Source organism: Xenopus laevis, chromosome 5S (assembly GCF_017654675.1).
Source record: "Xenopus laevis strain J_2021 chromosome 5S, Xenopus_laevis_v10.1, whole genome shotgun sequence".
Classification (NCBI taxonomy): domain Eukaryota; kingdom Metazoa; phylum Chordata; class Amphibia; order Anura; family Pipidae; genus Xenopus; species Xenopus laevis.
Window position 1 is genome coordinate 81,943,361 of NC_054380.1, and position 16,197 is coordinate 81,959,557.

General features: G+C 36.0%; 1 protein-coding gene across 22 annotated transcripts in view; it reads left to right on the plus strand.

The window, feature by feature from the left end:
• Positions 1-16,197, plus strand: part of LOC108718009 (dystonin) — a 243,134-nt gene that overhangs the window by 98,716 nt on the left and 128,221 nt on the right. For 19 of the 22 annotated variants that reach the window (XM_018265528.2, XM_018265532.2, XM_018265535.2 and 16 more), the window contains 12 exons: positions 5,285-5,397; positions 5,487-5,593; positions 7,304-7,423; positions 8,422-8,517; positions 8,600-8,727; positions 11,755-11,848; positions 12,095-12,249; positions 13,006-13,468; positions 13,805-13,933; positions 15,337-15,414; positions 15,508-15,669; positions 15,752-15,856. In XM_018265528.2, coding sequence (XP_018121017.1) covers positions 5,285-5,397; positions 5,487-5,593; positions 7,304-7,423; positions 8,422-8,517; positions 8,600-8,727; positions 11,755-11,848; positions 12,095-12,249; positions 13,006-13,468; positions 13,805-13,933; positions 15,337-15,414; positions 15,508-15,669; positions 15,752-15,856 — 1,750 coding nt within the window. Of the gene's footprint in view, positions 1-5,284; positions 5,398-5,486; positions 5,594-7,303; positions 7,424-8,421; positions 8,518-8,599; positions 8,728-10,685; positions 11,495-11,754; positions 11,849-12,094; positions 12,250-13,005; positions 13,469-13,804; positions 13,934-15,336; positions 15,415-15,507; positions 15,670-15,751; positions 15,857-16,197 lie in introns of those variants that run through there. The other 3 variants (XM_041564721.1, XM_041564715.1, XM_018265546.2) reach the window with 3 other exon arrangements.

The window sequence follows — 16,197 nt, forward strand, 5'->3', positions numbered from 1 at the left end:
ACTCACTACTGCCAAAGATGCAAAATAACAGATTGTTGGACGCCAGGGGGTGTTTGAAAACAGATGGAACAGGCTTTATTCAATACAAAGCGCCACAGGGTTGGTAATACTCACAACTGAGGTAGATTACAGCACATGCCAGGTACATTCACAGATTAGCAGATACAGCATAGAAGGCACCGAAGGAAGAATAGCACGGAGGAGTTTAAAGGATCACCTTCCAGGGTTTCAGTACCTCATGTGGACCGGATCCCATACAGCAAACGTGGATCAGGGTTAAGAACACTGCCTGAATTCCCTTGGGGGAGAGCTACTCCCTCTATTCTCCTTGTTGGAGCTTGAGCTGCTCGTACTAGCTAAGCCTCTCTGTCTCACTTTCACTAAGTGCTGTGAAAAGAGCTATCCTATACACTGGCTAAACTTGTTCGTGGGGTCCCTGTACCCCAACTTCTCTAAAGGGATTGTCCCTTTAGGGCCTAACACTTCTGGGACTTTGTTGACTCCAGACTCAGTGGAACGACTGCCCAGGTCAACTGCTGCAGGCCAAAGAGGAAGCTACCCTGCAAAGCACTTTGTTATGGCACTGCAGGATGTGGTCACAACCTAGAACCAATAGAAAGGGTATGCAAATAATGTATAATATGTTACATGGGGTTTAACCCAGCAACAGGGAAAAGAGGCACTGGAAGGGAATGAAGCCATAAGGGCCATTAAACTTATGGGTCCCTACAATAACATAGAACTGTTTCAATATACTAGAGGGGCTGATGTACAAATGTAAACTCTACAAATTTTGTGTTTTTTTCTGCTTTGTAAGAGTTTTGAAAAATGATTGAATAAGGATCTCTTCAAATACTGCTTTTAACTATTTATTTACATTGTTCCAATAATAACATTGACAGTGTTTTTATAATATAGTCCTCTTTTTACGTTAATGATTTAGGGGCAAATTCATCAAGGGTCGAATATCGAGGGTTAATTAACCCTCGATATTCGACTGGGAATGAAAATCCTTTGACTTTGAATATCGAAGACGAAGGATTTTGCGCAGATAGTTTGATCGTACGATCGAAGGAATAATCGATTGAACAATTAAATCCTTTGAATCGAACAATTCGAAGGATTTTAATCCAACGATCGAAGGATTATCCTTCGACCAAAAAAACTTTTATGGGGATCTTCCCCATAGGCTAACATTGGCTTCGGTAGCTTTTAGGTGGCGAACTAGGGGGTCGAAGTTTTTTCTTAAAGAGACAGTACTTCGACTATCGAATGGTCGAATAGTCAAATGATTTTTAGTTCGAATCCTTCGATTCGAAGTCGAAGTCATAGTCGAAGGTCGAAGTAGCCCATTCGATGGTCGAAGTAGCCAAAAAAACACTTCGAAATTCTAAGTATTTTTTCTTCTATTCCTTCACTCGAAGTTAATGAATTGGCCCCCTAGTGTTGTGCATCAAAATCCATCAGAGACTATTTCTGGACAACTGTATTTTATTTGCACAGAGTATTATTTTGTCTATGTCATGTTAAACCAATGCTAAACTACCCTTCTCTTGGGCCTCATTTACACAATAATTTCAAGTGCACAGAATTTCTTGCATTGATTTTTAGACCGATGTTCATGAAATCATAAAAACCTTTGAAAAGCACCTGCAGTGGTCAGACTGCTCCCTTCATATCTGTGAAGGTGATGGTACAGTTTGGTATGGTGGCTTCATCAGTTACTGTACTACATCCAAGTGTTCAGGAGAAATGTGGTGGAAAGAGCAGAAGCATACATACGAAGGGTTGGAAAGTAGATATTTTGTTTTTGGAATTTTAATAGCACAAATTTATATACTGTAAGAAAGTTGGAGTATAACAATTGGTAATGCTGTGGTGGGCTAGGCAGACACAGCATGGGATTAGGGTGGTTTGACATCTTTTTCACTGGGAGAATACTATGTGCAATCTGTACTATGTCCAGTGAAATTGGATTATAGTTTAGGTGTTGGTGACTGCTCAGAGGCAACATTTCTTGAAGGACAGATAAGTTAATCAGCTGTTATGTAATTGAGACAAAGCCAATTGCTGTGCTGAATCAGGGGTCCATAAGGGTGATTAGTGTTAATGGCCCCAGAGTAGTTGGAGGTTCTACTTTGCATATTGTAACACAAAAGAATTGTGCAGTGGCATTCCCAGCCTGATTAGAAAATGTGGTGGATTGTTTATAAAATAATGTTCCTAGCATTGAGCTTTCTGTTGCTTTAGAACAGTGATCCCCAATCAGTAGCTTGTGAGCAACATGTTGCTCACCAATCCTTTGGATGTTGCTCCAGATGGCCTCAAAGCAGGTGCTTATTTTTCAATTCCAGGTTTGGAGGCAGGTTTTGGTTGCATAAAAACAATGTGACTGCCAAATTGAGCCTTCTGTAGGCAGCCCGTTCACATGGGGACTACCAAATAGCCAATCAGAACCCTTATTTGACACCCCAAGGACTTTTTTTCATGCTTTTGTTGCTTTTTTTGCCCTACTGTTTTTACATTTGAATGTGGCTTACCGAAAAAAAAGTTGGGGACCACTCCCTAAAAACATCTGTTTGGTTACCAGACAACTAAATATGTATATCAACTGATTATGTGTTGTAAACAATGTTATAGATATACTGTACATACTGTACATACTGGCAATAAAAAGCACTCCAATCATTTTACAAATCTGTTAGTGTCAATTTCTGCCCTGGGGTCATTGAAATGTGTGTATGTTTTGGTAGTGAAAGCATAGTTGTAGTTTTTCTGTGTTCTTCCAGGGTTTGGAGTAGAATCCACCACTCCCAGAACTAATCGGCTAATTTTGAAACAGAATAGAACACAGAGTTGTGGTCTCCAAATATTTTATTATGGTTTTCATTCATAAAAAGTAGCCAGCACATTTCCTTTTCTGTGAACTAGACGTTGTCCCTTGTTTAATCATTACTTAATAGCTGGAATATATTTTTATTAACTTAATCCATTCACAGGAGCAGTGTGCTATAGCCTTATGGTGGATCATTTCTTGAATTTCTCTTTCCTTCAGTTAAATTATAATGTTCCATTTAGCTAAAGATCACATTGCCTTTAGAAAATATTTAGCTTCACAGGAGGATGCAAACATGTACGGTATATGTTATAAAGAGCATAACTGCAAACTGTGACTGTTAAATATGCCTCAGAAGCACCTGGGCATTTGAACCTAAGTGTTGTTTGTTTCTTTACCCCTCATAGTTATTGGGGAAATACAATAAAGTTTCCAAAGTTTGCCCACCTCTTGTAACCCATAGCAACCAATCAGATGTGTGTTTTAAAACAGCTAACCAATAAATGCTACCTACTCAGTGGTTGCTACGGGTTACTTTACAAGGAGCAAATTCCCTCTTTCATGCAGAATAGTAAAAATGTACATGATTTATCTGTTGTACAACATTATTTTTAAACTATTGACTAAGAGAGTTCTGAGGCAGTCAGTATGGAAGGAAAAAGTATCAAGAACTAAATGGGCTTAGATATCTCTACTCATCCGTCTGTTGCTTGGTATGGAATTCAGATTTCTTTCTCAAGAGAACAGCTTCTTTCTTAACCCTGTAAACCTCATTTTTTAAACAGCATGGAATTTTGAAATCATGCCCAAATCTGTCATTGTGGAGAATATTAAAATAAAATGTATATAGCCTAAAGCAAACCATGCTTTTTCCTATTATATACCTTACATGGTTAGAAATTGTAATAGCTCACTTTATAAGGTACAGAAAGCCTCACAAATTAAGATTACCTACTCAACAGGATGAAACTGCTTCACTTATTTGTTTTTTTTGCAAATTCCATCTCTATAATTGCTTTGTTTTTACATTCAGTAAACAAGCTGAAGACAAGTTCTAACTTACATTATAACATATAATGCTTCTTTATTATTTTTCATCTATTTTCAAAGCAGCTACAACAAAAATATTGGATGATCTCCTGCCAAGTGCACCTCCAGCAAATACTGTTCCTGAAACTTGTTTGTACTTTAAGAAATTCATAAAGTTATTTTTATATCCCCTGAAACAATTGGTACAGTGAGTAGGATGAGAGAGGATGCTAGACCCCCTGCCCACAGCCAAATACTCACTCCACCATGGCAGTCTAATACTCTTGTGTAACTTCACAATATCATCAACATTATAGAACACTATAGAACAGTTTAAACAGATCCGTTTTAAAACAGTTCAAAAATGACAGACTTGTACATTGGAAAACATATTACTTGCAATAAATAACGTAATATACAGTGCAAACTCAATCATTTTTCCCCCATACGCAGTACAAGCTCATCAGCTTACCACATGCAAACATATTGAACTACTTGGATGGGGCCCAATAAATGGACAATTCTGGCAGACAATTAATTTCTTTATTGAGCAGTTTGGGTGGAGTTCAGACATATATGAGTTACACTGTATTCTGTCACAACCTCAGTAAACAAAACATGTGCCTTGCAGCTAGGGCCTGAACCTCTTTTGTGCTCCTTAAATTAGGTTATATGTTGGTGGTGTAAATTATTTTCAACTGTCTTTTATTATTTTAGGAGTTATAATCCAACTTTTTGAAATGCACAAATTCAGGATTATTAACTAAAATATGGATCCAAATAACCATATTACATATTGTTTTATTTGTAGTTTTCACAGACAGCAGATGCTTGTTATTTTTAACATTCCACTAGCAAATGTAGTGCCCATTGAGTAGTCATGGATTTTGCTTGTTTACAGTTTTAATATATAAATAAATTCCCTATATGATAGCCCAGTAAGCACTGCTGTTATTAGTAATATTTTAAAAATGTTACTGAAATTAACGGTGAAGAGTAGAGGAAGGACAATATTTGAACAGTAAGGTAGAAAACTAAAGTAAATTGAGCTTTAAATGAGCCACTTACGTAGCACCATAAAATGCTGCACTTCTATGTACTTTTAATGGAACTGGAGAAGAGGCCCACCTGTATTTAGGAGTGGGAGTCCACCCCTTCACAACAGGCATGGAATTTGCCCTCTCCAAATTTCAGGAAAGGTACAGTGTGGACCCTAGATTTTCATGACAAGCACAGTGTCACCCGTAGAATTGCACAAGGGGCACATTGTAGTCCCCAGAATTTTACAACAAGAATAGCCTTTAACTAAAAAAAATAGATTTCTGGTTGGATGGCTACTAATTCTGGGTTACATCACTGGTGTATAAGAATGAACAAATACAAGACTTTAATGTACATATGTTGTGTTTTCTTTTCTAGGCCGGACCTGATTGACTTGGATACCGTTGTTGCTCAAAGCAACATTACAAATTTAGAAAATGCATTTTATGTAGCTGAAAAATTGGGCGTTACTAGACTTCTTGATCCTGAAGGTAGATTAACAAGACTGAAAGTATTTAGAATAAGTAGCTACACCAATCTTTATAGTATAAAGACTAAGTATATATTTGTTTTGCATTAGATGTTGATGTCTCATCCCCTGATGAAAAGTCTGTAATAACATATGTGGCATCAATGTATGATGTATTCCCCAAAACACCGGATGGAGGGGAGGGAATCAGTGCAAATGTAAGTAACACAGCATTTTTGCTTTTGGATTTAACCTGTAGATTTTGTGAACAAATCTCAGCTGTTTTTGTCAGTCGAGTCAGCAGAGTGACTCACTAGCCATTTTGCAAGTTTTATGTTACTCTGTTTAGTTCAAAGAGATAATAATATTCATACTTGAATTCCCTGTTAATGGCAAAGTACTTTTTTGTTGCATTTTTTATTTGTAGTGTATGTTTTGTGCAATCAGTAAATAAATATTTGGTTTTCCTTATGGTGAATGCCACTTTATTCTATGGAGACAATTGGTGCATGTTTGCCCAGAAAACAATTATTTATCAATTTGCAAAAGATTTTGTTCAAGAAAAAGTGGTAGTTTTTTTTTTTTTAAATAAAAAAGTTGCAATTAAACTTAGTGGTGTACCTCAGTCTTTCCTTTAGTCGTGCTATTAAACTGGGACTTGTATTGTTCTGGGTATGTTTATGGGTTAGTTTTCATCACAATAGATTTTGCTGCAATGCAATGTACATTTATTCCTTAAGGTCACTAAGAGGGTGTTAAGATAATTATGTTTAGTTGATGGTCACCTTCTTCAAATTTAACTTGATATAGGTAATAATGAAGATTGGGTTCAGGGGATTATTATTTTTAGGGAATGTACAGATGACGTCTGTGAAGGTGAAAATATGGGTAAACTGCATTCGCATGAGTGAATGTAATGTAATTTTAAAGTAATACATTACTGCAGGGATCAGTGTTTTAAAAATCAAGATAATGTTAATGAACAGTTGCATTTTATCTTACAAATTATAAGACATAGGAACAAAGAGAATTGAAATAGTGGCTCATGGAAACTTTGGAAAACTTTGAACACTGTTTTTTGCAAGGTCCCTTACCATTACGTTATTAGTCCTTGATGGCCATTAGGAGTTATCGCCTCTTAACAATTGCAAAGCTTCATAAAGGCTGTCATTGGGCTGTCATTTTACAACCATGGGCTCCTCTGTGCATGAGGATCTAAAAAGTATGCTAATTGATGCTTTTGATGTCTAAAAAGCAGGTGAATGCTATAAAAAGATTTCAAAATGCTTCCATATCTCAATTTCCACTGTTATTAACGTTATCAAGAAATGGCAGTAAAAGGGAACTGTGGAAGCTAAGGCAAGACCTGGAAGACCAAGAAAAATTATTTTATGTTGGCCAGAAAAGCAAATCCTTATTACATTGCAAAGGAGCTGCAGGACCTGTTAGACAGTTTGGGGAAACATTTCATGAAACAAACCTTGCAAACTGCAAACATCTGTGCAGCAAAAACTGTAAGCCTCTTAACTGGATGCAAAAGATTATTATAAGCTGTGATCTTTGCCAAAGGGGGTTGTTACTAATTTTGCACGTCAAACATACTACGTTCTTTGTTCCTATGTTTTAAGCTTTGTGAAATAAAATGTAGATATACATTTATCAAATGACGACCCTAACTTTAACCCATTGATAAATACTCTTCTAGAAATCTCTAGAAATAGTGATGAATAGAGCGCGGAGTTTTACTGCGGCTATCTCTAATTTCACTCTTTGGTAAATCTGCCCCTTAGAATGAGACAATTTTAAATAATTGACAAAACGTTAACAATTCATATTATTCTAACATTTTGACTACAGTATTTTGATTAAATATGGCATGACTGTAAATAAATATTATCAAATGAATTAAAAGGTGTATGGTTCTGTAGGATGTTGAAGTGAAGTGGATAGAATACCAGAATATGGTGAACTACCTCATCCAGTGGATCAGGCACCATGTTGTGTTAATGTCTGAAAGGACGTTCCCGAATACTGTTGTAGAACTAAAGGTATGTTTCTCTGGTCAACTATCGATCAATACTTTATTGTATGTTTTCAGCATTAACTATGTTTTTGCTCTGTTATGACTAGAATCTCATATTTAACAGGGAGTCGCAATATACCAAAGTGGTCACAAAATATTTGGCCAAATAGTGAATAATTTGAATCCTTATTTTGATATGCAGATTTAATTTCTAATTTGTTACTGTAGCACCTTACAGTCACATGATATTATGGTTAGTGGGTAACAATAATTGGATGAAGCCAATGATATCCATGGTCCTGAATACTGCAGAAAGTTATAGGATATAGAAAACGCCAAGCTGAATCCTAAATTCAGCACACCTCTAATATTATGGCAATTATGTAACTCAGGTTTATAGAGATTTCAAATACTTAAGTAATGAAGTAAGTCTATAGTAGAGGCAATGATGTACAGGAAAGGATTTGATTGAATTGGGTCCTGTCACAGAACCATTTTATATATTAGATTTGGTAGGATAAAGGTGTTGTTTCCCTTTTAATATGATGTACAGAATTATATTCTGAGACAATTTGCTATTGGCCTTTATTTTTTTATTATTTGTATTATATTTTTATTTCTTATTCAGCAGCTCTCCAGTCTAGAATTTCAGCAGCTATCTGGTTGCTAAGGTTTAAATTACTTTAGCAATGAGGGAGTGATTTGAATGAGAGACTGGTATATGAATAGCAGAGGACTTTAGTAGAAAATAACAAGAATAATACATTTGTAACCTCACAGAGCAGTAATGTTTTTTGGCTGCTGGGGTAAGTGACCCCCATTTAAATTCTGGAAAGAGTTAAAAGAAGAAGGCATAGAATTCCAAAGCTATAAAAATAAATAATGAAGACCAATTGAAAAGTTGCTTAGCACTAGTCATTCTATAACATATTAAAAATTAACCTAAAGGTGAACCACCCTTTACATACTTGTTTAAACTGTTATATATGAGTTTTGATATAAAATCTTTTTATGTGTTTGTAGGCACTTTATCAACAATATTTACAGTTCAAAGAAAAAGAAATTCCACCCCAGGAGACTGAAAAGTCTAAAATCAAGCACCTTTACACATTTCTTGAGGCAAGAATCTCATTATTTTAATAATGAAAGTAACTATGCAGCGCAAGAACACTTTGCAGATAACCTTCTTATTTTATTCCAGCCATGGATTCAGTTTGGGCGCATCAAGCTGGACCAAGGATTTCATCCGAATGATATAGAAAAAGAGTGGGGAAAACTAATTATCGCCATGTTTGAAAGAGAAAAGGCAATAAGGCCTGAAATCGAAAGGTATGAAAAATCAGATATCTGTTGCAGGTTTCTGGATAACGGATCCCATACCTGTATTCTACAGAAATATTTTATTTGCATAAGTAACATTTGACCAGTGACCTTCAGGTGCTGTTATACCAGTGCTTCCACTATCCCTCTGACAGCCAAAGGTTGGTTATTGTTTTATATCTTTAATTTTTCGTCGACAATTTTTATTTCATGCCAGATTAAAGGGGTTGTTCACCTTCTAAACAGTTTTTTCAGTTCATTTGTTTTCAGGTTGTTCACCATAAACAAAGACTTTTTTTCAATTGCTTTCCATCTTTTATTTTTTACCGTTTTCCCAAAATTGAAGTTTAAAGTTTAATGTTCCTGTCCCTTGTTTCAGTCTGGCAGCTCAGTGATCCAGAAGCATCTGAACTGTTACAATTTGTTTCATTTAATTGATACATTTCTCAGCAGTATCCGTGGAACATTAGCAATTATTGTATAAATTCTAACATTTGTCTTTAATGAAACTCAGGGAATCTGCTCAGCAGGGACAGAGATAACAAATGTATCAACTAAATGTATTAATTTAAAATAGTCGACCACTCCCCCCAGAACTGCTTTAGAACGTGAAAATGAAACTTTACACTTCAATATTAGAAAAAACGGTCACAAATAGAAAAATAGAAAGTAATTGAAAAAAGTCTTTATTTCTGGTGAACTATCTGAAACCAACTGCATTAAAAAAAGTGTTTAAAGGTGAACAACCCTTTTGAGCATCTAAGAGCTTGCTTAACTGCAAAGAAAGTTATTGCCCAAAACTTGCTGCCACTGGTGATCATAATAATAGTTGGCTGACCATGATTTTTCATTTCCTTTCAAAGGAAAGAACATTTTTTGGGCAGCAGGTGGTGGAGTTCACTATGATTGTTCTGGGTAACTGGGAGGGCCAGTCCAACCCTGCTGCTTATTTTAAAAAAAAGTCTCCTTCTTAACACTGGAGTCGCCTTACTGTTTATCACCTTTTCTCATATGGTACGGGTATTTCCCATGTCTCTGAGATGTCTTGCCAAAGTCTTCAACCACAGAATTCTATACTTTTTTGACTTTTTGGAAATCATATATATATATCAAGAAGACAAAAATGTTGCCATTCACATAGTGTTTTATAGTATGCTGCCTGCCATATCTTGAATTCCATTTGGTGTGGCAGGGTAAGTTTAATCAGCTAATACTTCATGCTGGTGACCTGGCTGGAGTAGGAAATTAAGTGGCTGCTGTGGGTTACTGTCAGTTACAGATATGGCCAGTTTTTATTAATGAGCCCAAGTCACTTTAAAAGAATACTGTCATGGGGAAAAATTTTTTTTTTCAAAATGAATCAGTTAATAGAGCTGCTCCAGCAGAATTCTGCACTGAAATCCATTTCTCAAAAGAGCAAACAGATTTTTCTATATTCAATTTTGAAATCTGACATGGGGCTAGACATTTTGTAAATTTCCCAGCTGCCCCAAGTCATGTGACTTGTGCTCTGATAAACTTCAATCACTCTTTACTGATGTAATGCAAGTTGGAATGATATCACCCCCCTCCCTTTCCCCCACAGCAGCCAAACAAAAGAACAATGGGAAGGTAACCAGATAGCAGCTCCCTAACACAAGATAACAGCTGCCTGGTAGATCTAAGAACAGCACTCAATAGTAAAAACCCATGTCTCACTGAGACATATTCAGTTACATTGTGAAGGAAAAACAGCAGCCTGCCAGAAAGCATTTCTCTCCTATAGTGCAGGCACAAGTCACATGACCAGGGGCAGCTGGGAAATTGACAAAATGTCTAGCTCCATGTCAGATTTCAAAATTGAATATAAAAAAATCTGTTTGCTCTTTTGAGAAATGGATTTCAGTGCAGAAGTCTGCTGGAGTAGCACTATTAACTGATGTGTTTTGAAAAAAAACATGTTTTCCCATGACAGTATCCCTTTAAGGACAGGGCACATGGAGCAGACCATCCTCTTTCCTCCATCTGTGTGCAAAAGTGACACATGAAATGGTTCATCTGCTTTCTTCTGCTGGGGTTTTATAGGCGGAGGAAAGCAGATTTGCTGTATCCCTATTTGCAGGCATGGCTGGGGCCTGTGTAAAACTTACCTGAGTGAATTTCAGCTCAAAAATGCAAACCTTCATGTTCCCGCAAATATTTACTGTGAGTAGCTTGTTTGAGGAAATAAATCTTTGCTGGATCTTTTGGGTTACTAGATTCAGTGTGTAAACAAGTGGGGTGTAAGAGCAGTCTGTTTACAAACAGACTAATTAGGAATAATTTTTGGCATAATCATTTCCCACAGACGCCCAAATGTAGCTGATACGTTTAAGCATGTACTGTATTAAAGCAGGAGAGGGAAGGCAAATGTGAACTGGTATATAAGGCTCCAGGCTAAATCCTTTGAAGAGCATTCTGAATATATAATTTGCAAGGTTCTGAATATACATGTTGGAGCCTATTTAAGAAAGGACGCTAGTAGTACTCTTAGCCAGTAGGGATATTCTTTCAATCCTGGAAGCTGTGCATTCTATTTTTTTTTATTTTATCTTTAATCATACTGCTAATTGTATGGGTGAATAAGGGTCACTGCTATAAAAATGAACAGCACCGGTTATGGCTACTATAGTAACGATTCCTTACTCACCAGCAGCAACAGCATCGACTCCAATGAAAACTTTGTGTCTGTTAAGAGTGGTCCAACAATGATTAATTCTTACATAAGTTTTGGCAGTGAACAGTTGGAGAGACCAAGGTAGATCTCATTGCTTTAAGACCACTTTTCAATTTATTTTTTATTTTTTTAGATTTTTGCAGGAGTTTTAAAAATTTCCAGTTTTGCAGGTTTTCTCTGAACTGAAGCTGTATTCACTACCTACTGATTTAAAACGGTTGTCTGTATGACTTTGTCAATTGGTTGTACTGGATTTTGGAAATCTACATTATGTGGGATCTTGGATGTAGGAAATTTGCAGTATCAGAACTTTGAGAGGTTTTTTTTGTTTTTTTTTTCAGGCTGGAAATGCTGCAGCAATTAGCAACCCGAGTGCAGAGGGATAGCTTGGGATGTGAAGACAAACTAATCCTGGCACGCAGTGCTCTCCAGGCTGTACGTTTTCCAGCACACTAATTTGCAATTTTTGATGGATAACCTAATTAGCTATTACTGTTGATTAACTTTTTGGTAACTAAAAATAACTAGTTATAGATATATTCATACTAATAATCTTCCCTAACATTTGATTATAATAGTACTTGCTTTCCTAAAATCCAAAAAACATATATAGTTTTTTTTGCTAATATTTAGTGGTAGCTGTAGGGGGCAGAAAAATAACAAGTTTAAATGTATTTTAAGGATGCCAAACGGATGGAATCTGGGATCCAGTTACAGAATGAAGCTGAGATTACCGGGTACCTGATTGAATGTGAGAACCTTCTCCGGCAGCAGCTTGTTGATGTCCAGAGTCTTGTGGATGGAAAATATTACCAAGCTGATCCATTGGTGCAGAGGTACTATACCACCTTATTACTAGATACTTGTACACTATTTTTATACATCCCATACATATTACATACATACATGCATTCATATATATTTCTCAACAAAGAATCTGGAAACTTGATTACATGCTTACAGTACAGGTTTGGGATCCATTATCTGGAAACCCATATCTATAAAGCTCCAAGCTCAAATATGGAAATGCCATTTCCCTTAGTGTTTTTGATTTTCCTATTTCTGACAGACAGTATATTTGACAATAGCACAAATATATGTTAATGGAAAAACAATCCTATTGGTTTGTTAATATTTGAATTGTGTTTAGTATCAGTAAATCATGTTAATCCTCATTATAGAAACATCTCTTATATAGAAAACCACAGGTCACAAACATGTGGGAATAGATTCCAAACCTGCATAAGGCTTTATGTTAACTTGCATACCTGCCTACTGGTGTAATGCCCACCTCCACCAAAACCTTGTAATAGGGAATGTTCGAATGACAGCTGTTTAATATCATGTTAAATTTAAGACATTTCTAGTTCTTTGTGTTATTTTGAACTGTGACAGGTACAGAGAGAGACTCAATGCAGTGCTAAGAGTCTGATAGAAATAGGAAGTCTTAGAGCAAATATATTTAGTTGTGATGTCAATTAATCTGTGCCTGCCTTTTTACACATACAGTAATGTATTTGTTATAATTAATGCACTTACATAGTGTATTATGTGGAGTACTGTTGTTAAATATCATTATGATTTATGTACAGGGTTGCCTCATTGCGAGATGAGTTACTGGCCTTAAGAAATGAATTCACTTCACTCTACAGCAAAGGACGTATGTTTACAAACGATCAGGCAAAACTTATGATATCAGGAATATCACAAAGCCTCAGCTCAGGATGTTCACAGAATTTAAACCCTGTAATGAACTCAAATATGTCGCACAGTATGACCCCTTGCCTGACACCAACGAGTTTCACACCGGGTATGTCCCATGGCTTTAATTCTCACTTATCTGCTGCTATGACACCTCCATTTTCACCCAACTATAACTCGGGATTGATCCAGAACTATGCAACAGGAATAAACACAAATGCATTACAGTCACTAAAACACATGCAGATAAAGAAACCCTTACAGAAGTCCTCTCTTGCTGATCAGAATTTACCTGAAGAAGAAGTGAACTCAAAATTTGTTCAAGACCTTTTATCATGGATCAAAGAAATGCAGGTAAACTCATTGGTTATTTATTGTTTTTACAGTGTTAGAAGGTAATGCTTATTATTAAGATATTTTATGTTTTGTAGCGAGGACACACAGCAAAACATGGGACAGTATTTATTTCAGCCATTTAAAGTCTAGATAAATTTGTCAGTATCTGTACTGTGGGAAGATGTGCTCATTCCTCAGTAGGGATGGTCTTGCAGACAGGAATGAGTTACAATAAAACTTATCAATATGCTTTCTTGTTGCATCTTTAGAAACTTGTGCTTCACAATTAGTTATATATACCTTGTATTGTATAGTGTGACAATATATTTTGACCATGTTGCTGTTCTCTAACAGGTGCAACTTGATCGGGCAGATTGGGGCTCTGACCTGTCCAGCATTGAAGGACATTTAGAAAACCACAAAAAATTCCATAGTGCCATAGAGGAATTTGAGTCCAGTCTTAAGGAAGCAAAAATAATTGAGGTATAATATAAACTATTTATGTGTTGCTTGCAGACTTGCTTCTCTGTTGTGTAGTTATTGAGTATTTTCAGTGCTATTAACTGGCCCCTTATCGTATCATTATAATTACAAAAGATCCCACAGCTATCTCTGAAAGCAATGTTTAAAAAAAAATCATGCTTATCATCTTAGACTCCGAACTTAAATCTGTCCTGGCCAATGGTGAAGAATGTATATACCCTACCACCAATAATACTGGATTTTTTATAGGCAGATACCTGGAGTCAAGTTTTTTTTATATTTCTAAAAATATATTTTCCACTTAGTGTCTGCATCATGAAAGGGGTGGTTAACCTTAAAGTTAACTTTTAATATGTGATAGAATGCCATTTCTAAGTAGCTTTTCAATTGGTCTTCATTATTTATTTTTTCTAGTTTTTATATTATTTCTTGTGACTCTTTCCAGCTTTCAAATGAGGGTCACTGTCCCCATCTAAAAATAAATGCTCAGTATGGCTATGAATTTTATTGTTATTGCTACTTTTTGTTACTCATATTTCTATTCAGACATCTATTAATATTCAAGGTCTCATATTCAAATCTGTTCATGGTTGCAAGGGTAATTTGGACCCTATCAACAGATTGCCGAAATTGCAAACTGGAGAGCTGCTGAATAAAGCACTAAATAACTAAAAACCACAAATAATAAAAAAAACAGCATTGGGGGGGAGCTTACAAGTTTTATGTGAGTCTTTCAGCGTTAGCAGCACAAGCATAATATCTGATTCTGCCTATTCACTTTTGGCTCTGTGATGTCAATGCTAGTATATGTAACCATTATTGGCACTGAATAATCGACCTCACTACTCGTTACCTTTTCCATGATGCACTGTTCATATGGCGAAGTCAGCATGTTCTTTATATAAAATATAGAATATCAAGGCTTAATCTTGCTTCTTTAAATTTAGACATACATTTTTACACATGTTATAGCTTATACGGGCCTATGTCAGAATCGTTCTTGGCATGGACCAACCTGAATATCCTTTAGTTGTTCTGGCAGGCCATTCCGACCTTGCTTTTTACTAGCAGGTTTTTGCAGTGGTATTGCCATATTGCTTTTTTTGCTGAGGGTAGACCTGAAGGTTATGCACAGCAATAGCCACAATAGGTGTACCACCCCCTAATTTGTTTGTCTTTCAGAAGCATAAGTAGGGGTGCCAGTGAATGTAGGCCTCATCAGGGCCCTGTACTTACTGCCTGCCCTATGGAAGGTGCTAAGATAGGGCTGACTTGGTTCTACCAAGTATATTATACATATATTAACATCCTGATATTATTAATAAAGTTTTAAATACATTTCTCTTATTAATGTTTGTGCTTGAATAAATCCCAAATTATTACTTTTTTTCCCTTCTATGCAGCTTCAACTAACGGGAATTTACAAGGCCAATTATGCTGAATCTTTATACACACTTGAGAGTCAGTACTCCAAACTTTTGGTAAGAACACTGCCTTAAATCTGGTATTGAAAGTAAACAGCAGATGTTATCAATTGACTTAAATGTTATCCTGTTTTCTTAAACTGATTAAAGAATTCATCAAGAAACCGACAAAAACATTTAGACTCACTTCACAGTTTTGTGGCTCGAGCCACAAGGGAGCTCATTTGGCTTAACGAGAAGGAAGAGGAAGATGTAGCTTATGACTGGAGCGAAAGAAATCAGAATATACCTGCCAAAAAGGACTATCATGGGGTAAGGTATTTGCCTTAGAGATAACTGAAATAGTTAAAAACTACATTACTGCACATTATAATTGTCATCTCTATATGTGAAGGAATTAATGAGAGAACTCGATCAGAAAGAAGAAATCATCAGATCAGTACAGAACATTGCAGAGCAGATGCTTCTTCAAAACCATCCTGCAAGATCAACAATTGAAGTAATTATTTGGGATCTTATATACTTGATTTTCACTCTGATTTGCAATCATGGATACTGTACACTTGAGTAGCATGAACTTTTTTCTTGAGTTGCCGTATTATTTAACTTTGCAATTTATGGTTGAATAAAATATTTATTCTGATCAGTGATGGGCAAAAAAAATATCACCAAATGCATTGATGTCAATGGACTTCAAACAGCTCAACAATTTTTTTACTATCCATTATAGTCTGTGGGTGTTTTTTCTCTGCGAAACAAGGCAAAATATTTTGCTCATCCCTAATTCTGATCTATATTTGAATTTAACTTCCATTAGGATGTCTGAAACTGCAGATAGAA